This window comes from Mustelus asterias, chromosome 13, assembly GCF_964213995.1.
Source record: "Mustelus asterias chromosome 13, sMusAst1.hap1.1, whole genome shotgun sequence".
Classification (NCBI taxonomy): Eukaryota; Metazoa; Chordata; class Chondrichthyes; order Carcharhiniformes; family Triakidae; genus Mustelus; species Mustelus asterias.
This window is the reverse complement of record NC_135813.1, coordinates 3,506,805-3,531,466: the sequence shown is the minus strand read 5'-3', so window position 1 is coordinate 3,531,466 and position 24,662 is coordinate 3,506,805. Positions and strand designations below refer to the sequence as shown.

Below are 24,662 nucleotides of genomic sequence, written 5' to 3'. Positions count from 1 at the left end.
ATTTGGCTTTATCTTCTGCTTCATTCAAACTCCCTTCATTGAAGAAGTGTCTCTTCGAATACACTCCTGTATTTATCCAGAAGGTGCTATAGGTCTGTTTTGACATTGACTAGTCTGTTGACAGCACTCCAGTTAAGCTTTATGTTCTCCAACCATGATGTGGAGATGCCGATGTTTGACTGAGGTGGACACAGTAAGAAGTCTCACAATACCAGGTTAAAATCCAACAGGTTTATTTGGAATCACGAGCTTTCGGAGCGCTGCTCCTTCACCTGGAGTTTCTCATCATATTTCTAGATATTCTCTTCTTCACAGTTGTAACTCCTTTCTTCCTTTTTGTAAATTATTTCTGTAGAATGCAACTTGTTCTTTTTGAAGGTACCCAGATTCTTCGTCTGAATATTCTTCTTGGGGAAGTTGATCTAGCCCAATCTGATCCAATTTGCCACAATACTTCCACTGACTATCCTTGCTCTAGCATTCACTCGCTGAACAGCCCATTTTGTCACATCTGTGACGTGCTTGTTGCAGTTTTGACTTCTTCTGGACAGTTCCCAACTTGTGGATCTTCATTCCTGCACCAAATTGTGAAGCTTCTTTATCAGCTAGTTCCATCGACACTGCGATTTCTACTGCAGTCTTTAAAGTCAAAGCATGTTCAGTGGGCAATCTTTTTCAATACCCTCATTTTGGAGTCGACAAAATAGATGATTTCGAAGAATATCTTCTAATGACTCACCAAACTCACAATGTTGGGCCAGCCTTTTTAAATTGCCACAAACTGACCAGTGCTTTTGCCTTCCACTTGATTCCTCCGGTGGAACCTGAATTATCCCGCGATGATCAGTGGCTTTGGAGGGTAAAGCTCTATAAGGATCGTTGTCAATTCATCGTAAATTTTGGTTCCTGGCTTTGCTGGATGAACTAAGTTCCGGAGCAAATTGAAGGTTTTACTTCCTATTGTACTGAGAAAAGCTGGTAGTAGCAAGTCATTGCAATTTTATTCACTTGTACAAATTATTGCATAGGAACTCCTTGACCCATTTTCTTTGTTGTAAGGCCCCATCGACCCTGACTGATCTGTTATTTCTCTTGCAGGCACCAGCGATTCGAGACTATTCAGTTTATTTCATGTTACTGTTTTCCCAGTACTCCCCTTTTCACCCTGGAGATCGTTAATGTATTTTTTTCAAAAGATCCCAGTAGTACAGCAAAAAATTCACTCTTTTCAAATATGTGACTACTGGACAAATACATGAATAGAATGCTAAGATTTTCCCAGTGGAAAAAGTCCTGCTATTCGTGGAGCCAAAACCAAAATCTGGTGATAATACATTGGACACACTGCGGTCTTGAGAGAGAGACTTCGCAGTAAAAACCAATGAAGAGACACGGGGTGATATTTGAGAATGGGTTAATAACATTTCTGTTTGTAATAGAACAAAAGAAACTCACCTTAAGACATAACACCGTCCGCATTTCACTCCAAGCTTGTAGCACAGGTTTGACCATGCCATATCCTCATTGTGCCAGAAGTGCAATTTGATTTGATTTTGATTTGATTTATTATTGTCACATATAACATACAGTGAAAAATATTGTTTCTTGCACGCTATACAAAGCATACCATTCATAGAGAAGGAAACGAGAGAGTGCAGAATGTAGTGCTACAGTCATAGCTAGGGTGTAGAGAAAGATCAACTTAATGCAGGGTAAGCCCATTCAAAAGTCTGACAGCAGCAGGGAAGAAGCTGTTCTTGAGTCGGTTGGTACATGACCTCAGAGTTTTGTATCTTTTTCCTGATGGAAGAAGGTGGAAGAGAGAATGTCCGGGGTGCATGGGGTCCTTAATTATGCTGGCTGTTTTGCCAAGGCAGTGGGAAGTGTAGACAGAGTCAATGGATGGGAGGCTGGTTTGCGTGATGGATTGGGCTACATTCATGACTTTTGCAGTTCCTTGCGGTCTTGGGCAGAGCAGGAGCCATACCAAGCTGTGATACAACCAGAAAGAATGCTTTCTATGGTGCATCTGTAAAAGTTGGTGAGAGTCGTAGCTGACATGCCAAATTTCCTTAGTCTTCTGAGAAAGTAGAATGGATGTGGTGGATTACCTGCATTGTTTTTGATCGTGTGTCAAGATTAAGGCCTATTGGTTTAATGTTCTTAAAGAGCTTGAAAGGATCTTTGATACTGCCTTAGATTTTTATCCCTTGCATAAGATTCTGGTCTCCCAGACAAAAGGATTAGTAATGCGAATGGGAAAAAGCTGCACAATATCTTAACATTTGCAGCATGGAAGAATATGCTTTGCTTATAGGCTCAGTAAGAAGTCTGACAACACCAGGTTAAAGTCCAACAGGTTTATTTGGAACCACGAGCTTTCGGAGCGCTGCTCCTTCCTCAGGTGAGGCATTTCCATATCTTTGCTTATGGATTAGTGAAAAGCCCCCTTCAATTCAAAATTGGCATAAAATCATTCTGGAATATATACAAATGAAATTCTTGACTGGGGTTTACTTTGAGCTAAACTGGATACATTCCATAAAGTTTGGGACACTTACCTTAAAGTACTGGGCTCCACATTGATTTATTATTGTCACATGTATTGGGATACAGTGAAAAGTATTGTTTCTTGTGCACTATACAGACAAAGCATAACGTTCGTAGAGTACATAGGGGAGAAGAAAAGGAGAGGGTGCAGAATGTAGTGTTACAGTCATAGCTAGGGTGTAGAGAAAGATCAGCTTAATATATGGTAGGTCCATTCAAAAGTCTGATGGCAGCAGGGAAGAAGCTGTTCTTGAGTCGGTTGGTACGTGACCTCAGACTTTTCCATTTTTCCCAATGGAAGTACTTTGTGTTTACTCCTGCAAGGCTTTCCGTAATTTCTGTGGCTCTGTCACTGTTATCCTGCAAACTTGGTTGTGCACCACTGAGCCAACAGTGGCTGTATTCGGTTAACCCTCCCATCCTTTGATATATCCTTTTGTTACTTGTATGGTGGGAGGCGTGGAATATAACAGAAGGATATGCTGACATGGAAGGAAGTATGTGAGAGGAGGCTCGTATGGAGGGGAGGCACAGTGGTTAGCACTGCAGCCTCACAGGACCAGGGACCTGGGTTTGATTCCCAACATGGGTCACTGTCAGTGTGGAGTTTGCACATTCTCCCTATGTCTGTGTGGGTTTCCTCCGGGTGCCCCGGTTTCCTCCCACAGTCCAAAGATGTGCGGGTTAGGAGGATTGGCTATGCTAAATTGCCCGTGGTGTCAGGGGATGAGCTAGGGTAAATGCATGGGGATAGGGCCTGGGTGGGATTGTGATCGGTGCAGACTTGATGGGCCGAATGGCCTCCTTCTGCACTGTAGGATTCTATGATCAGACACCGACATAAACTAATTAGGTCAAACGGCCAATTCCTGTGTTGTAGGTTCTGTGCAATTTCAAACTTTTTATATAAAGCTAGAAGGTTTCTCCTTTCCAAAGTGATCATTCAACATTGTGATTAATGATTTCCTGCAACCCTTAGGGTCAAACCCCATAGTGTGGTCCCCTCCAGATAGAGGTCAGCTAGAGATGATTTAAGTTAGCTTACTGTCCCACAAAGCATAGCCAGCATCAGTAAACCCAGTGAGTACTTCCTCTGGTCAAAGTTCACACGTCACAAACCTGTACATACAATGGCGGAGATTGTACAGCAGGATTTTGGTTTCACCAAGGACTGAGCGGAGCAAGCAGTTAGTTTCTTTTGTGCTCAAGGGAAATGTTTTCGGGATGGGTAAGCCAATGAGTGCTTTTGGTGGAATCTATGGATTTGGACAATAACCAACAGGAATATTGTCTAACAGGCAGCTGGTGCCAATGTCCACCACTAACCCAATCTCTCAACTCATGGGAATGCAAGATTCCCACAGAATGCGTCAAAGAGCAGAGGAGCTCTTCCTAGGTTAAATTCCACCAAACAGCACTGGGTTAACCGGGCATTTATCTGTGCTACCTGAGGGAGTTTGCTGTGAATAAATTGAGTCCCACATTTGCCTACACGAGGATAGTACCTACACTTTGAAAGTCATTCATTGGCTGTGAAGAGTTTTGGGTCATGTGAATAATGGGATCATAGAATCTTGCAGCCCAGGAGGAAGCTATTCAGTCTATCATAGATCATAGAAACCCTACAGTGCAGAAAGAGGCCATTCGGCCCATCGAGTCTGCACCGACCACAATCCCACCCAGGCCCTACCCCCACATATTTACCCGCTAATCCCTCTAACCTACACATCCCAGGACTCTAAGGGGCAATTTTTAACCTGGCCAATCAACCTAACCCGCACATCTTTGGACTGTGGGAGGAAACCGGAGCACCCGGAGGAAACCCACGCAGACACGAGGAGAATGTGCAAACTCCACACAGACAGTGACCCAAGCCGGGAATCGAACCCGGGACCCTGGAGCTGTGAAGCAGCAGTGCTAACCACTGTGCTACCGTGCCGTCATGTCTGTGCATCTTTGAAAAAGATGTCTTAATTTAGCCCCAAGCCCAGCTTTTTCCCTCCAAACCAATCATCTTCAAGAATATAAACAGAAAAATGCTGGAAAATCTCAGCAGGTCTGAGCTCCGACAAAGGGTCATCTAGACTCGAGATGTTTTCTCTCCACAGATGCCAGTGTTTTCTGTTTTTGTTTCAGATTCCAGCATCCGCAGTATTTTGCGTTTATCTTCAAGAACATGTCACTATCGTCTCGGTAAGTACTAATTTGAAGTTAAATTCTTTTTGTGAGGGTGAAATTGAATCCAACACTTCGGCAATCGCAACAATGCAATGTGTTCATTTTATTAGATTTGGTTTAGGAGGTCGGTACAAAGTCAGACGGTTACAAATCTCAATGGACAGGGATTGTCACAGCCCGTGTTTGACGCTGGGAAGAGGCTCAAAAAGCATGAAGGAACAGAAAATCATTTACACAGCTCTCAGAACTAAAGCATCTCCTTTCTCCTGCAGCCACTGCTTGCTATTGGTAAACAACTCCGCAAATAACTCTCATTTGTCCAGATAACTGTTTCTGCAGCTGGAGGTTTCTCAGGTTTGAGATTAGCTTGAGCTCAGAGGTGCAGTCACCTCCTGCCTAAATGTTTTCTATTTATCTTGTGCTGTCAAGATTCCCCCAGACTGCATCTGTCAACTTGGAATATCAACACTTTCAGGGGAGGAGGTGGAAGAACAGCAGAGTGGAAATAATTTCAATGGGCAGCCTCTATACTTCCACGTAGAATCATAGAATCCTACAGTGCAGAAGGTCATTCGGCCCATCAAATCCACACCGACTACAATCCCACCCAGGCCTTATTCCCATAACCCAATGCATTTAACCTAGCTGGTCCCCCTAACACTGAGGAGCAATTAAGCATGGCCAATCCACCTAACCCGCACATCTTTGGACTGTGGGAGGAAACCCACGCATTCACAGGGAGAATGTGTAAATTCCACACAATGACCCAAGCCAGGAATCAAACCCGGGTCCCTGGCACTGTGAGGCAACAGTGCTAGCCAGTGTGATACCAGTGGCACCCCTATATTCGCCCCTCCCCCGCCCCCCCCGTCCCCTACCCCACACCCACTGTGGGACCAACCCTTTTGCTTTCAATACTGGAGTGTAGTTTCTTTTCCTGGCACAGCAGAATCACCCAATCAGCCCACATCCAGCAAAGAGGTCAACAAGGCTAACTGTATCTCAATCACCTCACAGATAAACAGCAGCCTCTGATCGGAATGTGGTCTCGGTGTACGGGACAGGTGGGCTATCATAATCCCCGACTCATTCTCGAGAATGTCCAAACCAAACTACTGAAACATCCACATCAGTAGTTTCCTGTTGAGTGCTTTATGAAAGATCTGTGGATGGGTGTCAGGAGTGTTTGGTTGTGAAGCTCCACACTCCACAAACATGGGACGGGTTTGATGAACCAGCCACTGTTTCCCTGTCAATCGTTTCCATATGTTTATGCTCCATCTGCCCTGAGCGATGCCGTCAGGGAGTTTAAGCACAGATTGGCAGAAACGAGGGCAGTGGAATGCCAGGTGTGAATTGGAGCAATGCTAAACCGGTGAAGGCTGCGGAGAGGACGGAGAACCTTCCCAGGACTGCCCCATCTGCTGGTCTGCAGCATTACTGCAGGTGAGAATCCCAGCATTACTGCAGGCGAGAATCCCAGCTCCGAGGGGCAGCTCTGTTCCTGAAGGTTCTGCTTTATTTATTTGTCACAAGTTGGCTTATATCAACATTCCATGAAGTTACTGTGAAAATCCCCTAGTTGCCACACTCTGGCACCTGTTCGGGTACACTGAGGGAGAATTTGTCATAGCCAATGCACCTAACCAGCACGACTTTCGGACTGTGGGAGGAAACTGGAGCACCTGGAGGAAACCCACACAGACACAGGGGAGAATATGCAGACTCCACACAGATAGTGACCCAAGCCAGGAATCGAACCCGGTTCCTGGCGCTGTGAGGCAGCAGTGCTAATCACTGTGCCACCACGTGCTGCTCATCAGCCAGGCCAGTAGGTCAGTCCCCCTGCAGGTCTTGAGTACCGGAGTGTTGCAGAGCCACAGGAGGGAGTGAGACAGTTTGTAAATCCTTCATCTCAGAGAGATCATCCCGGAGATCATCTCCCCAGGAGCAACTATAATCACAATACAATTAAGAAGAGAATTAAACTACAAAAGTTTAATTTAATAAGAGCAAACTATATTTAAATACACCCTCGTTGGGACTGGAGATGAAAAGACGTGGGACTGAAATGGCTCCCTCACAGCACTGGGTGACATCATCTGTTGATGAATCCATCCCATTGGTGAACTCACCCTGTTACCGCCTCTGGGAACGGAGTTCAGTTTACGCTGGGAAGATTGGAAGTCCCTCGCAAGGGCAGATGGAATGATCCTTTGTGGAGCATAACTGGCCGTCATTGTAAAGGAGACACAAGATGTATGAAACAATCCAACAGTAAAAGCCTCACCATCTAATCTTGTAACAGCATCAGACATATTTCTAACCGATTGTCACGCTCACACACACCATGGATAATAAAGTTTATTTATTAGTGTCACAAGTAGGCTTACATTAACACTGCAATGAAGTTACTGTGAAAATCCCTTAGTCGCCACACTCCGGCACCTGTTTGGGTACACAGAGGGAGAATTTAGCATGGCCAATGCACCTAACCAGCTTGTCTTCCAGACTGTGGGAAGAAACTGGAGCACTGGGAGAAAACCCACGCAGACACGAGGAGAATGTGCAGACTCCGCACAGACAGTCACCCAAGCTGGGAATCGAACCCGGGTCCCTGGCGCTGTGAGGCAGCAGTGCTAACCACTGTACCGCCCATTGGCAGGACACTGGATCAGGAGTATCTGTGGTCCATTACACGAAGGTTTGGATGGGAACAGGAACTTGGTGCATGAGGAGTCACAGAGGGTTTCAACCTCCCAACAGCATGAACTGCCCCACCACACAGGGGACAGGGCTCCATAACTAACGTGGGAAAAATTTGATCAATTGCTGCACTAACAAGTCAAACAAACCACCAGCCTCACTGTGTATATATAACAGAGACAGAAGGTGCTGCTTCATGGCACATGGCCTCTGCATACCAACTCCAGTCATTAAGTGTGCACTCATGTGAGGGTCTTGTTCATCTGTTGGCTGCCGAGGCATATGGCAAAGTGGAAGTAGCTGTGGATTTGTCGGTTGAATGGCCAATAACCAACTCCAGCAGCAGCACAGGCCGGATACAGGAGTCCGGCTTCAGGGAACTCTCTGCGGCTGCTAGGTGCAGCGACTGTGGAAATACCAGCTTCCTTTAGTCAAGCTCAGTTCAAACACTGCCCAACATCACTCGGCTCTCTCTCCATGTCAGCAAGTCCAGCTCCGTTCAGTCAGATCACATATAATCAAGGATTTCAGTCTCCATTTCATTTTCGCTTCCTTCAGAAGGTGGATACTCATCCTCATCCTCTTCATCCTCCGGAGATTCCGACCCTTCCCTCTCCTGCGTGACCAATGGTTTCTTTCTCAAAGAAGTTGAAGCTAAACCACCCCCCCCACAAAAAAGAAGAGAACTTATTTTCAGAGAAGTGGGTTCTGTTTTACACTGCAGTCAATTACAACCTGTTCCCCCCTCAGCTTGCCTGTCCCGCCCCAACAGAAGCACCAGGCAGCTCCTGCAGGGGAAAGGTGAACACACACAGTGACAAATGTTAATGGAGGGTGACCTTCATCCAGGTCACTCCCTAATACAGTTGTACACACAAGATGACCATGTAGGAACACTTCCCACCCCATCCACCACCTTAAACATTCACTCCCTCCACCACAGACGCATAGTGGCAGCAATGTGTGCTATCTACAAGGTACACTGCAGCAACTCACCGAGGTTCCTTCAACAGCACCTTCCAAACCCACAACCTCTACCACCTAGAACCACAAGGGCAGCAGTCACAACATGGGAGTATCACAACCAGGAAGTTCCCTTCCAAACAACACACCATCCTGATTGAGACAAATATCACCATTCCTTCACCATCATTGGGTCAAAATGGCTCCAAAGATGTGCGGGTTAGGTGGATTGGCCATGCTAAATTGCCCCTTAGTGTCAGGGGGACTAGCTAGGGTAAATGCATGGGGTTATGGAGATAGGGGCTGGGTGGGATTGTGGTCGGTACAGACTCGATGGGCCGAATGGCCTCTTTCTGTGCTGTAGAGATTCTATGATTCTAAAATTCTGGAACTCCTCTAACAGCACTGTGGATGTACCTACACCACATGGACTGCAGTGGTTCATGAAGGCGGCTCACCACCACCTTCTCAAGGGCAATTAGGGGTGAGCGATAAATGCTGGCCTAGCCAGCGACGCCCACATCCCGTAAACGGGCAAATTTAAAAAACTTGCACACCTGCTTCATGTGAGATTTCTTCCATGTTTTGGCCAAACTCGGATAGTACGCTTCAGCCAAATCGAAGAGATGCCACAGAACCCAGAATCCTGTGCATTGTATGGACTGGGGAGAATGTGGGAGCAAGGGGCCCATCACAGTGGGAGGATAGCGGGCCTGCAGCAAGGTGGGGCCAGTGGTCGCCGTTACAGGAGGGGGACAGGAAGAGAAGGATAGCCAGTGCTGGGGGGAGCTGAAAGGTAAACTAAGTTGGACAGACTGCAAAACATTTTTCTAGTGCAGATACGGGCCTCACCTGCTTTGTTCTTGCGGCAGATCTCTTTGATCATGTTAGACATCCGATCCCGGAGCTCATCATTGGTCTTCGGTAGACACCAGCCATCCCGCTCAGTACACACCGTCTCATTGCCTGAATTACGATGAATTATACTCCTTAAACTGAAATAAAACGGACAAAGAGAAGGGAGGAATTTGCAGACAGGAATCATTTAATCATCAGCCAGCATTTGGGACATCTTGAGAACATGACAAGGAACCATATAAGTCCCTTAAGTTCTTTATTTTTCCACAACTGCTGTATTTCAACTGATAGAATTCACTGGAGGTTACTACATTCACACAATAATCCAGATCACAATGTCCAAATGGTGAACAGTGGAATACGTATGATCCAGGTTCAATGACTCAGCAGTGACTCAGTGTGCGGCACACTGAGGGAGCGCCGCACTGTCAGAGGGTCAGTACTGAGGGAGCGCCGCACTGTCAGAGGGTCAGTACTGAGGGAGCGCCGCACTGTCAGAGGGTCAGTACTGAGAGAGCGCCGCACTGTCAGAGGGTCAGTACTGAGGGAGCGCCGCACTGTCAGAGGGTCAGTACTGAGGGAGCGCCGCACTGTCAGAGGGTCAGTACTGAGGGAGCGCCGCACTGTCAGAGGGTCAGTACTGAGGGAGTGCCGCACTGTCAGAGGGTCAGTACTGAGGGAGCACCACACTGTCAGAGGGTCAGTACTGAGGGAGCGCCGCACTGTCAGAGAGTTAGTACTGAGGGAGTGCCGCACTGTCAGAGGGTCAGTACTGAAGGAGTGCCGCACTGTCAGAGGGTCAGTACTGAGGGAGTGCCGCACTGTCAGAGGGTCAGTGCTGAGGGAGCGCCGCACTGTCAGAGGGTCAGTGCTGAGGGAGCGCCGCACTGTCAGAGGGTCAGTGCTGAGGGAGCGCCGCACTGTCAGAGGGTCAGTACTGAGGGAGTGCCGCACTGTCAGAGGGTCAGTACTGAAGGAGTGCCGCACTGTCAGGGGATCAGTACTACTACTCCACAATAGAAAATGAAACTGAGCCTTTGAGACAAACCTCCTCCATTCTTCCCACATCCTAATCTAATCACAGTCCATCAGCTCTTATATTTCCCCTCCCTTTTTCTACTTTTCCCCCATGACAGTACAAGGTGTCAGTACCTCTCTGCATCCAGGTCACACAGCTGGTAAAACATCTGGCGATAAGGTGGCAAAGTGTGCTCTTGGAATATGTAGGCCGACTTCTGGAATGACAGAAACAGCAGGGGTCAACAATGCATTCAAATTCTATACCGCACGGACTGCCTGTGGAAACCCAGGCGTTTGGACTTTGCGAATCAGTACGTTACTGCGGAGGGACACAGTCAGATCAGCATCAGCCTCAAAGGAACTTTGGCAGAAGTTGCCACAGAAATTCTGAATGAGACAGAACAACAGGGGACACTTGGGAGTGAGGCGGAGGAATTCAGCCCATCATCAATAAACCACACTTTGTGTTCCATGGAGCCTCTCATGACTCTCGCTGGTCCACAAACTTCCTTCTACATCGTGACTGTCCCTCCAAAACCTCAAATACATTATCTCAATAATGTGCTGGAAACTTACTTTGAGTTTGTATCCAGATTCAGTCAGTTTCTTCCTGTGTGGCGGACTGAGAACTGCTGGGGCCTTTGCCAGATCCTGAATACTCACCACCTGGGGGGCTGAGAGATGGAGAGAGAGAGTGTTAATTCTACACTTAGACTGATTTAAAATCACACACTTGATTTAAAAAGAAATACAGTTGCAACGTCGCTATCACTGCCTGCACTTGACATGGGAGCTGCTGATATCAGCCTGTGTACCACTGTCATAGGCATCAATTATAAATGATTATAAATTACAAATATATCAGGCAGGCTAACTACTTTGGGCTATTCAAACAAGGGGCAGCACGATGGTATAGTGGTTAGCACTGCTGCCGCACAGCGCCAGGGATCGGGTTTGATCCCCGACTTGGATCTCTGTGTATTTTTTTTATTCATTCATGGACATGGGCGTCATTGGCTGGGCCAGCATTCATTGCCCATCCCTAGTTGCCCGAGGGCAGTTGAGAGTCAACCACATTGCTGTGGCTCTGGAGTCACATGTAGGCCAGGCCAGGTAAGGACGGCAGATTTCCTTCCCTAAAGAACATTAGTGAAGCAGATGAGTTTTTTTGACAATTGATTCATGATCATCAATAGATTCTTAATTCCAGATTTGTTTTTATTGAATTCAAATTCCAACATCTGCTGTGGCAGGATCTGAACCCAGGTCCCCAGAACATTAGCCGAGTTTCTGGATTAATAGTCTAATCATAATATCACTTGGCCATTGCCTCCCTTGTTTGTGCGGAGTTTCCACTTTCTCCCCATGTCTGCGTGGGTTTCTCCCGGGTGCTCCAGTTTCCTCGCACAGTCCAAAGGTGTGCGGGTTAGAGGGCTTGGCCATGCTAAATTGCACCTTAGTGTCAGGGGGACTTGGGTGGGACCTGGGTGGGATTGTTGTCAGTGCAGACTCGAGGGGCTGAATGGCTTCCTTCTGCACTGTAGGATTCTACTCAACATTTAAAAAGCCCCGCGGGTTTCAGCCAATGTTAGCTCTTTGAGCAATCTCAATCAGCTCTTTGGAACTGGTTGCCGTGTCTTTGTGAGGAGATTCCGGGTGTAACTGCTGAGCGGAGATTTCCTGTCTTTCGAAAACAAAATGTTGGTTACTTGGCTTTCTAGTTTTACCAAGCTTTGTCCACAGTAGGAAAATCACCTTCAGATCAAAGTTGGAAGGGGTGAGGATTATAATCAGGATAACAACTAAGCAGCAAACATTCTGAGAATTATATGTTATCTTGCATCAAGCAGCATTCCCGAGTAGCAGCCGGTATGTGCACTATAGGGGGCTGCAACTTCTTTGCTTTTCTCTGCAGGTTGTGTACCCCTCAGGCTGAGGGGAGGTGGCCTCTTCACAGTCCTTGCAAACTCACCTCCCAGACACACATCTGAGATGAGCCTTGGGAATACCTAGCCCGCTTCCAATGCCCTCAGTGAGCAGGGAGGTGGCAAGGACCTGGGAAATGTCGCAGTGCCTTCCCCTGCTCACATTAAAGAGGCCGTTTCAATACCTGGGTTCCGTTCAAAAGTGGTTATGAACAAGCACTGCTCATCTCTACATCGGGTGGGGACCAGAAACATGGGTTTGATCTCCAGTCTGTGCTAAGTTAGATGATCCATGCTAACGAAGCAGTGGGAGCAACACAAATGATCTGGTTATTTCTGACCACAAGAGGGGATAAAGGTAACAAGAGATATCCCTTCTGGTTAGTATTCAATGAGTTCAACAACTTGAATTTATAAAATGCCTCTGGTGTAGCAAAACTATCCCAAAGTGCTTCAAAGGAGCACTATCAAAATTTCATATCAAGCCACATAAAGAGACATTAGGACGGGCTTGATCAAGGCGGTAGGTTTTAAAGCAGCGTCTGAACAGAGGGGTTTAGGGAAGGAATTCTAAAGTTTAGGGATCAGGCAGCTGAAACCAGGCTCTGAGAGTTGTCAGGCTGGAGGATGTGACAAAGATTGGGAAAGGGAAAGCCACAGAGGCATTAGAACAAACTCCCACATCACTTCTCCCTTTCCAATTAAACTTTTTAAACAGGAGGGTCTAATGGGATTGGTTTCCCAACTTGTCAAGACGATATACAAAGAATGTCCAGAGGATCTCACCTCCCTGCCTCGGCAGCACGTCCATTTTGCTTTTATTTCGGGCGGTTCCCCTTTAAGGGGCTGTCCTTCTTGCTTTGTCCCTCAGTTTGTTTAATTTAGTTTAGCCAGAAAGAATGGCAGCACCTCCACTGTCCAAAATGATATGACTGCAGCAGACTGCAAGAACAATGGCTGTGTGGTTCAGGCTGCTCTCTCAAACGGTGGATGCTGATTCACTGAATTCCTTCTTGCGCGAGCTGGACATGTTTCTGAATGGGGCGAGACCACCTCATATGAAAGGTAGGTGCAGGAGGGAATTATCAGGGCCAGAGTGATCTCCTGTTCGGGGAGGGATTTCCCCGATTCCCCCTCCCCCCAAAGTGACCTGGGCTTTTAATCTAATTGTTTTGCCCCTCCCTGGTGATAATGGGTGCGAATTGGGGGTGAAGGGAGGATATTGTGATGCACAAGGCATCGTATATCTTGTGGATCAATTTGGTTGGGCCAGAGTGTCTTTTCCTGTCAACACTGTACCTATTGTCTATGTCCCTTACCTGGCTTGCTGATGGTGATGGGGAGGCTGTAATTAAACGTGCTGCGTTTCGCCTTCACAGGCATGTCCGAGGGCATATAACCTGCAAAATAGAAAATGATCGATTCGGCATCATTTTTAGCATTTAAAAGCAAAGTTTCCAGTTAAGATTGTTCTCCAATGGACTCCCTGCACAGCTCAGGAATCAGCTGAGAATCAGTGGGAAAAACACTGGTCTCAGAATCAGAATTTATGAATTTGAGCCCAACTCTCAAATCTAGGTGACCCATGTAGGTTACAAATGAGGGAGTGTTGGGGCGGTTTTTAAAAATTGTATTCTTTCATGGGACGCGGGTGCAACTGGCAAGACCAGTATTTGTTGCACCTTCCTAATCGCCCTTGAACCATGCAGTTAAGAGTCAACCATCCCTCCTGCAGTGCAATGCTCCCACAATACATCTTTGGGGCTTCCGTCTGGATTAGGGGGATCAAAGTTGAGAAGGGGGAAGCAGGAACGCAATAGTTTCTTCTTGTATTTTGTAAGCACTGAGTGAATTATTTTCACGCGCCGGGTTCAGTGGATTCGCTCCGTCCCGACACTTACCGTGTTTGGTGCTGCATCGAAGCCTAAAATCCAACACCTGGTAAATCTTCGCCTTGGAATCTTTTCTTGGATCATAACCAAACCGGACCCAAAGACTTCGCCAGGGACCTGTGAGCTGTGAGAGGGCAACATGGAAAGGAAGGCAACAAAATGACTACCGAGTTTAATAACCAATGTTTCTGTGGGTATGTGCCAATGCTTTGATAAAAGCAGTTCACAGTTTAATCCCATGAAAAACTAACTTGGATTTAGGAACTTCACAGACAAGTTCATGCTCTCTGTAAGATCCCAGTATTGTACAATATGATTGTAGACATCCAGTACGGCATTGGAGAAGTGTTGGTTCGGCCGCATTTGGAATACTGCACCCAGTTCTGGTCGCCACACTAGAAGGACGTGGAGGCTTTAGAGAGAGTGCAGAGGAGGTTTACCAGGATGTTGTCTGGTATGGAGGGTCTTAGTTATGAGGAGAGATTGGGTAAACTGGGGTTGTTCTCACTGGAAAGACGGAGGGTGAGGGGAGACCTAATAGAGGTGTATAAAATTATGAAAGGCATAGATAGGGTGAACGGTGGGAAGCTTTTCCCCGGTCGGTGGTGACGTTCACGAGGGGTCATAGGTTCAAGGTGAGGGGGGAGGGGGGGCAGGTTTTAACACGGATATCAGAAGGACATATTTTACACAGAGGGTGGTGGGGGCCTGGAATGCGCTGCCGGGCAAGGTGGTGGAGGCGGACACACTGGGAACGTTTAAGACTTTTCTAGATAGCCACATGAACGGAGTGGGAATGGAGGGATACAAAAGAATGGTCTAGTTTGGACCAGGGAGCGGCACGGGCTTGGAGGGCCGAAGGGCTTGTTCCTGTGATGTATTGTTCTTTGTGAGAGAATGTTCTCAACTATTGAACTCCTGGGGGCAGGACCCATAATAGATAGGGTCCAATGGCCCTACTTTAGTATTTTCTGCAGGGGTGACTGGCCAGCGATGGAATAAGTCTCTTGGTGTATGCCCAGGGACACTGAGCTCAAACACGGAAGAGCCAGAGACACAAATGGAGCTCTGACCCAGTCTGTATGCCTCAACGCCAAATATGGCAGACACAGTTTATTCAGGATCCATACAGGATGGTGCATTAATTTACTGAACTAACGGATGGAGCCAAGGAAGAAAAGCAACTCATAACTCACCATGTAATAGGCCACAAAAGGTAGGAGCAGCTTCAGTTTGTCTGGGTGAATGTCAATATTCGATTTCACTGCATTTCGGGACCAGATGGGCCGGATTGCAAAATGCTGAAGACACAGAAGGCAGACACACACTATCAGACCCTGGGTTTCGCCATTCCTAATTACACTCCATTTATCTCGTAAAGCTTGTGATAATGTGCCTATAACCCTTTCCCCAGTAATGGAAATAGGACTCAACAGTCACCAAACTTTCAAGTGGTTGGCTTTTAACTGACTTCTGAAGTGACCCTCAGTTGTAACAGTTATAATGGTTGAGCTGCAATTGAAATAAATCCCCCCCCCACCCCCCCATGAGAAAGACTTACACTTATACCATCCTTACAAACAATGCTGTACTGTTGAAGCGTTGTCACTGTTGTAATGTGAGTAACCTGGCAGGCAATTGACAAAGTGAGGTTCAGCAAACAGTAGTGTGCTAATGAGCAGAAAATTAGCATGGCCTAAATAATGAGCAATTGATTGGTTGGTTGAGGATTAAATATTGGCCACTGGGCAGAACTCCCGTGCTCTTCTTCAGAAAGTTAGAGAGTTTTAAAGTTTAAATTTATTTATTAGTGTCACAAGTAGGTTTACATTAACACTGCAATGAAGTTACTGTGAAAAACCCCTAGGCGCCTGTTCGGTTACACTGAAGGAGAATTTAGCATGGCCAATGCACCCTCATAAGAACAGGATATGGCGCTAGACTCATTGATCAACAGTTCCAACGCGCCACAGCGAAAAACCGCACCGACCTCCTCAGAAGACAAACACGGGACACAGTGGACAGAGTACCCTTCGTTGTCCAGTACTTCCCCGGAGCGGAGAAGCTACGGCATCTCCTCCGGAGCCTTCAACATGTCATTGATGAAGACGAACATCTCGCCAAGGCCATCCCCACACCCCCACTTCTTGCCTTCAAACAACCGCACAACCTCAAACAGACCATTGTCCGCAGCAAACTACCCAGCCTTCAGGAGAACAGTGACCAAGACACCACACAACCCTGCCACAGCAACCTCTGCAAGACGTGCCGGATCATCGACACAGATGCCATCATCTCACGTGAGAACACCATCCACCAGGTACACGGTACATACTCTTGCAACTCGGCCAACGTTGTCTACCTGATACGCTGCAAGAAAGGATGTCCCGAGGCATGGTACATTGGGGAAACTATGCAGACGCTGCGACAACGGATGAATGAACACCGCTCGACAATCACCAGGCAAGACTGTTCTCTTCCTGTTGGGGAGCACTTCAGCGGTCACGGGCATTCGGCCTCTGATATTCGGGTAAGCGTTCTCCAAGGCGGCCTTCGCGACACACGACAGCGCAGAGTCGCGGAGCAGAAACTGATAGCCAGGTTCCGCACACACAAGGACGGCCTCAACCGGGATATTGGGTTTATGTCACACTATTTCACATAAATATTTCTGCTTTTTTCCTCCTGAGTCTTTATCATGCGATCCTAGAATCAGAATTTATGTCACACTATTTGTAACTCCCACAGTTGCGTGGACCTGCAGAGTTTCACTGGCTGTCTTGTCTGGAGACAATACACATCTTTTTAGCCTGTCTTGATGCTCTCTCCACTCCCATTGTTTTGTTTCTTAAAGACTGGATTAGTTGTAAGTATTCGCATTCCAACCATTATTCATGTAAATTGAGTCTGTGTCTTATAAGTTCTGTTTGTGAACAGAATTCCCACTCACCTGAAGAAGGGGCTCAGAGCCTCGAAAGCTTGTGTGGCTTTTGCTACCAAATAAACCTGTTGGACTTTAACCTGGTGTTGTTAAACTTCTTACAATGCACCCTAACCAGCACGTCTTTTGGACTTTGGGAGGAAACCGGAGCACTCGGAGGAAACCCAACGCAGACATGGGGAGAATGTGCAGACGCCGCACTGACAGTGACCCGAGCTGGGAATCGAACCCGGGTTCCTGGCGCTGTGAGGCAGCAGTGCTAACCACTGTGCCACCCGAGCAGCATTGATCTGAAGAAACAACATCAGGGACGCTGTAAACAAGGCAGAAATGCCTTTGCCACTCACCTTTTTCAGCTCGTCTTCTGCTCTCCGGTCTGCGGCCTGGGTGTTGAATTTCCGCCAGTTCTGAACAGCAGCTTCAAGAGGCTGCGACGGAACCTCCGGATCATCAAAATTCACAAAGATGGCATTGTGAGGACGGCGAGCTCGCCCCAAGCCTATCAGATTCTCGTTGGATAGTTTTGGTGGATGGTAACCGTCCCTACAAACAGGGAAAGCCAAAAATAAATATACTAGAATACTTTCATACGAACTAAATATATGCCTTTACCATTAACGTCAGATAAACGACGATGTAATTGAAGAACAGAACGCCTCTCTTATCCTTCCCGTTCCTTGTGGGCCCCAGACTGGATAGACCGAGAGGTCACCCATTCCAAAACATGGGCACCACAAATCTATCACCTCCCTCTCGGATCAGTTTGTTATTATCAGCTGCGTGCCATCACTAACAAAATTTATATTTGTTATTAAGATGTAAATAAAAATGAACTTTCAATTCTATAGCATCTTTCACAATCTCACAGTGTTAAAAAGCACTTTATGAAATGTTGTAATGTAGGAAATATGCATTAGCCAATTAGTCCAAAGCAATAGAATGATGACTAGATCATCTGTTTTAGGTGCTGATTCAGGGATGATTGTTGCCTGAGGAACTGGGAGAAATAGGAGGAAGAATTAGAAAGATAAAGCTTTAGAAATTGAGGCCAAATAGATCAGTGGAGTGAACTTGGAATCATCAAGAATAATTTGGAATACAACATTATGGATGTTGGTACTTTTCTGCTTTGGTGACTGAAAGGCTGCCTTGGTGAATTCAATGAGTTGGACTCCCAACATCAGGCGTCTGTACTGACCTGTGCTGGACTTCTGGCCGGTAGTAATAATCCACAGGGTTATCCACACGGGAAAATATTGGAGGAGGGATGTAAAGCGGCAAATCCTGGTCAAAAAACTCTTTGTGTTCAGGCTTATGGAGGATGACCTTGTTGTACATGGACACCTGCGAGCCACCTTTTGCTGTGTGCATGACCAGGAACTGGAAATCAGACATTCCTATCAGACACAATCAGAAAACACACAATTAATGAATCTGGGCATAGAGTAGGGTGGGCAACGCCTCTACTTTCTCAGAAGGCTAAGGAAATTTGGCATGCGAGCTACGACTCTCACCAACTTTTACAGATGCACCATAGAAAGCATACTTTCTGGTTGTATCACAGCTTGGTATGGCTCCTGCTCTGCCCAAGACTACAAGGAACTAAAGGGTCGTGACTGAAGCGCAGCCCAATCACTCAAACCAGTCTCCCATCCATTGACTCTGTCTACACTTCCCGCTGCCTCGGCAAAGTAGCCAGCATAATTAAGGACCCCACGTACCCTGGACATTCTCTCTTCCACCTTCTTCCATTGGGGAAAAAAGGTACAAAAGTCTGAGGTCACGTACCAACCGACTCAAGAACAGCTTCTTCCCTGCTGCTGTCAGACTTTTGAATGGACTTACCTTGCATTAAGTTGATCTTTCTCTACACCCTAAATGAAGGAGATTGTCATCGACTTCAGGAAGTGTAGAGGAGAACATGCCCCTGTCTACATCAATGGGAACGAAGTAGAAATGGTCGAGGGCTTCAAGTTTTTAGGCGTCCAGATCACCAGCAATCTGTCCTAGTCCCCCCCCCCATGTCGACACTATAGTTCAGAAAGCCCACCAACGCCTCTACTTTCTCAGGAGACTAAGGAAATTTGGCATGTCCGCTACGTCTCTCACCAACGTCTGCAGATGCACCATAGAAAGCATTCGTTCTGGTTATATCACAGCTTGGTATGGCTCCTGCCCTGCCCAAGACTACAAGGAACTAAAGGGTTGTGACTGAAGCGCAGCCCAATCACTCAAACCAGTCTCCCATCCATTGACTCTGTCTACACTTCCTGCTGGCTTGGGAAAGCAGCCAGCATAATTAAGGACCCCATGCACCCTGGATATACTCTCTTCCACCCTATCCCAGAAGGGTAGGGGGCTTTAGTTCAGAGGGGCAGCATGGTCGGTGCAGGCTTGGAGGGCGGAAGGGCCTGTTCCTGTGCTGTAATTTTCTTTGTTCTTATTAAGTTGATCTCTCTCTACACCCAAGCTATGACTGTAACACCACACTCTGCACTCTCTCCTTCTCTATGAACGGAATGCTTTGTCCGTATAGCGAGCAAGAAACAATACATTTCACTGTCAATAATAAATCAAATCAAAATCAAGGTTTCCTTTCAGAAGTGTCCAACTGTCAATTTTAGAGGAAAAGTAATGAGGGGACAGAATATACTATCTGTTCATCTTTTGAGGGTCTATGGCATTGGGCAAAGACAAGATCAGGTTCATAATTGATATCTTCTGCATTTAAAATACGAAAAGGAGTTTTGCTGAAGTCAATAAAATCTTAGTTGTGCCTCAGTTGGGGCATGGTGTCCATTTGGGGGTGTCACACTTCAGGAGGAACATTAACAAGGTTGCAGAGGAGATTTACCAGAATGGTAGCGGGAATAAGGGATTTACTTATGTGGAGAGACTTGGAGAAGCAGCAGCTGTTCTCCTTAGAGTAGTGAAGATCGAAGGGAGATTTAATAGATTTAATATAAATTATGTAGGGTTTGGTAACAGTAAAAAAAGGAGAAACTCACCAAAATCTCGTTTACGTTGATGGGGGTCTTACGTTCCCGGCGGCAGTAAGGGGTGCGTTCAACAGGAGTCTCCATTGACAGCGGCAGGAACATAAGATCCCGCAGCCAGCGAGTGGCGTGCCGCCTCCCGCCATCGCGAAACACCGCGGAAGGGGAGCAAAATCCCACCCACTGAATCATAGAATCCTACAATGCAGAAGGAGACCATTCGACCCATCGAGTCTGCACTGACCACAATCCCACCCAGGCCCTTTCCCCATAACCCCACATATTTACCCTATTAATCCCCTTGACACTAGGGTCAATTTAGCACGGCCAATCAATCTAGCCCACACATCTTTGGACTGTGGGAGGAAACCGGAGCACCCGGAGGAAACTCATGCTGACACGGGGAGAACGTGCAGACTCCACACAGACAGTGACCCGAGGCCAGAATTGAACCCGGGTCCCTGGCGCTGTGAGGCAGTAGTGCCATCATGTCTCTGTTTACACTGGCAGTAACCAGAGCACACAGATTTAAGATCATTGGAAAAATAACCACAAAGCATTGCCAGAAAGGGTGGTTGGAAGCCGATCCAACGGTAATTTTCAAAAGGAAATTGGGTAATTATTTGAAAAGGAAAACATTTGCACGGCTCTTACAAAAAGCCAGCCCGGGCATGATGGGCCAAATGGCCTCTTTCTGTGCTGTATGATTCAATGATATTCTGTTGTGAAATTTACTGTCTGGGCTCACATACAAGGACTGCTTATTTGGTTCAGTTGCCTTTGAAACCGAGATAGGGGGTTAAAGGAAATACTCTCTGCACCTAGACAGACTTACTGAGCAGCATCTCGTAGAGTTGAACAGGAATAAAGCTCGTGGTGAACGATGGGGACATTGCACTCAGGTGCAAAAAAAAATTTGTCCAAAACAATCCCCAACGTAAAAGTGTACAGAGAGGAAGACTTGAAATCTATAGCACCTTTCGCATCTCAGAATCTCCCAAAATTCTTTGTAGCCAGTGATGTAATAATGTAGGAAATATGGCAGCCAATTTGCACACAGCAAGGTCCTGTAAACAGCAATGAGATAACAAGGGGATAATCTGCCATTTTTAATGTTAATTGCGTGATAAATGTTGGCCAGGACACCAGGAGGAACTCTCAATCTTCTTTGCAAGTGCTACAAGATTACTTCCCTTCTCCTCTTCATAATGGTACTTGGTTAAGTCTCCTGCAAGAGTTCTTTAGTGTTGATAATCCCTCTTTATTCCTCCAGTCTGCATCAAAAATTCCCAGCTCAGCAAAGATTTTGATACAAGATAACAACAATTCTCCCCACACCCCAGTCCTAAGGCTGATACTTTTTATTATTCATTCGTGGGCCATGGGCATCGCTGGCTGGGCCAGCATTTATTGCCCATCCTTAGTTGCCTGAGGGCAGTTGAGAGTCAACCACATTGGTGTGGCTCTGGAGTCACATGTAGGCCAGACCGGGTAAGGGCGGCAGACTTCCTTCCCTAAAGAACATTAACGAACCAGATGGGTTTTTTCCGACAATTGATAATGGTTTCAAATTTTCCAGATATTTTTCACTGAATTCAAATTCCACCATCTGCCGTGGCAGGATTTGAACCCGGATCCCCAGAACATTAGCTGAGTTTCTGGATTAATACTCTAGCGATAATACCACTAGGCCATCACCTCCCCCAAGATACTGTCATAGATTAAATGCAGACAGGATATTTCCCTGTAGCTTCTGTAGCAGCAAACACACCCACACACAACCCAATAACACATTACCCTGGAATTTGTAAGTAGTCCCAATAACGCCGAGGATTTCCATTTCATATTTCACCTCCTCTTCTCTGTGCCCTTCCTCAGGAGATGCTTTTGCTCTCACTTTCCTCCACCTTCTCTTCACCCTGAGCAGCATGCTGGTTGAAGGAAAGCGGTTGGCGCACACTGGGTGGCAGTAAGGATCCTTTGGACGGAAGTGCAGTTCAAGCCTCCGGCACGGGTCAGCGTGGGTCTATTCCAAAAAACAAAACAGGTTCGCAAGGATTATTGTGAGAAAGGTGGTTGCATCCACGCAGCACAATCAGCAGTTTCAATGAAAAGATAAAAAACTTTGCATTTATATAGCACCTTGACAGGGTAGATACTGAAAGGTTGTTTCCCATGGGAAGAGTTAAAGACCAGAGGGCATAATCTCAAAGAATTTCTTCTCTCAGAGGGTAGTGAGTCTGTGGAATTCTTTACCACAGAGAGCTGTAAAGTCTGGGTCGTTAAGTATGTTCAAGGTTGACATTGACAGATTTCTAATCAGAAAGAGAATCGAGGGTTATGCGGATAAAGTGGTAAACTGGAATCCAGGATTATATCAGATCAGTCATGATCTCATTGAATATCGGCGCAGATTTGATGGGCCAAATGGCCTACTTCTGCAACTATGCCTTGTAGTCTTTTGCAGCCACCGGATATCTCAAGGCACTTTACAGCCAATGAACTTTTGAAGTGTAGTCACTGTTGTAATCTAGAAACGGGGGCCAGTTTAGCTCAGTTGAACAAACAGCTGGTTTGGAATGCAGAGCAAAGCCAACAGCGTGGGTTCAATTCCCATGCCGGCTGAGGTTATTCCTGAAGGCCCAGCTTTCCCAACCTTGCTCCTCACCTGAGATGTGGTGATCCTCAGGTTAAATCATCACCAATCAGCTCCCCCCTCCCAAATCTTACAGGCATCTGGAATGACAGCACCTTTAACAACCTAGGAACAGAGCAGCCAGTGTGCACACAGCAAGATCCCACAAATAGCAACATGATAATGACCAATTAAAATGAATGACTTGAAAAAGAAAAAGGTTTGATGAAGAGGGAGCTTTACTCTGTATCTAACCCCGTGCTGTACCTGTCCTGGGAGTGTTTGATGGGGGACAGTGTAGAGGGAGCTTTACTCTGTATCTCACACCGTGCTGTACCTGTCCTGGGAGTGTTTGATGGGGGACAGTGTAGAGGGAGCTTTACTCTGTATCTAACCCCGTGCTGTACCTGTCCTGGGAGTGTTTGATGGGGGACAGTGTAGAGGGAGCTTTACTCTGTATCTGACCCCGTGCTGTACCTGTCCTGGGAGTGTTTGATGGGGACAGTGCAGAGGGAGCTTTACTCTGTATCTAACCCCGTGCTGTACCTGTCCTGGGAGTGTTTGATGGGGACAGTGTAGAGGGTGCTTTACTCTGTATCTAACCTCCTGTTTATTGGGGACGGGGGTGAGGCCCCTTTAACGGCGGCCATTCACTCACCCGGGATATCCCCTCCTCTCCCCCCAGGGTCTCCAGCATCTTCCGGTGGTCGCGAACCATCCCCGGATACTCGGCGCAAACCAGCCGCCTCTCCGCCTCAAAACGCAGCCTGACCGCCGTGGCCTGTGCGCCGGGCGGCGTCTCTGAGCGCTGGCCCGATCCCGGCTCCGATCCCAAACCCGGCTCCGGCTCCATCCCCACAGTCGCCGCCGCCATGGCAACATCCGGTCCCACACCCAAATGCCACCGCCATGGCAACATCCGGTCCCACACACAACCGCGTCCGGCTCGCAACCAGCGGCAGGAACAGAAAGGTTCCGCCTGGCCTGCTCCAATTGTATTGAGCATGAATATAATTCATCATATATTTATATACAGAATGTCTGCAGCAATTATAGTCGTATCCCATATAGAATGTGTAAATATAGATAGAATATTAATGATATGGTGATATATTCTCACAAATTACAGGATATATTTTCATGTCTTGAGGATATATGTGACTTAATATAGCTATTATTCACCATTTTAAATAACTTTGGAGTTGTCAAAACATCTAATCAGTATAATTTTGTGGATTTACTGTTATTTATTTTAAATACCTAGCCAGAAGCTAAAATTGATTTTTTTAAAAATTGGTTTTTGGATGTGGGATGTCACTGGCTGGTCCGGCATTCATTGCCCATCCCAGAGGGCATTGAAGAGACAACCACATTGCTGTGGGTATGGAGTCACATGTAGGCCAGACTGGGCAGCAAATTTCCTTCCCTAAAGCACATTAGTGACCCAGTTGGGTTTTTAACAATGATCATCAACAGTCACCAATAGACTTATTGTAGACAGATACAAAGAAAAAGAATAGTACAGCACAGGGACAGGCCCCTTGGCCCACCAAGCCTGCACCGATCACATTGTCCTATCTAGACCAACCACCTGTATCCCTCTATTCCCTGTTTGTTCGTGTGTCTATCCAGATAAGTATTAAATGTAGCTAACGTGTCTGCCTCAAACACCTAGGTCTCCAGAGCATTACCTTGGGTCTCTAGTCCAGTGGCAAAATGGTGGCACAGTGGTTAGCATTGATGCCTCACAGCTCCATGGACCTGGTTTCAATTCCAGCCTTGGGTCACTGTCTGCATGGAGTTTGCATGTTCTCCCCATGTCTGCATGGGTTTCCTCCAGGTGCTCCAGTTTCCTCTCACAGTCCAAAGATGTGTGAGTTATGTGGATTGGCCATGATCAATGCATGGGGTTATGAGGTTAGGGTGGGGGATTGGGCCTAGTTAGGGTGCTCTTTTGGAGGGGCACTGTAGACTTGATGGGCCAAAGGGCCTCTTCTG

At 46.8% G+C, this 24,662-nt stretch overlaps 2 protein-coding genes across 2 annotated transcripts in view; both read right to left on the bottom strand.

Annotated features, from left to right (window-relative positions):
• Positions 1–6,968, bottom strand: part of cel.2 (carboxyl ester lipase, tandem duplicate 2) — a 37,609-nt gene extending 30,641 nt beyond the window's left edge. The window contains exon 1 of the mRNA XM_078227541.1: positions 6,864–6,968. Coding sequence (XP_078083667.1) covers positions 6,864–6,968 — 105 coding nt within the window. The remainder of the gene's footprint in view (positions 1–6,863) is intronic.
• Positions 6,712–23,567, bottom strand: gtf3c5 (general transcription factor IIIC, polypeptide 5). The gene is made up of 11 exons (XM_078226199.1): positions 23,323–23,567; positions 21,827–22,055; positions 18,232–18,430; positions 17,381–17,576; positions 15,289–15,393; positions 14,102–14,216; positions 13,520–13,600; positions 10,852–10,949; positions 10,408–10,490; positions 9,250–9,392; positions 6,712–8,088 (listed from the first exon to the last, which is right to left on the bottom strand). Exons 1-11 carry the CDS (start codon positions 23,536–23,538, stop codon positions 7,943–7,945), a joined length of 1,611 nt encoding a protein of 536 aa, XP_078082325.1. The 5' UTR covers positions 23,539–23,567; the 3' UTR covers positions 6,712–7,942.
• Between the last annotated feature and the right edge of the window lie 1,095 nt (positions 23,568–24,662).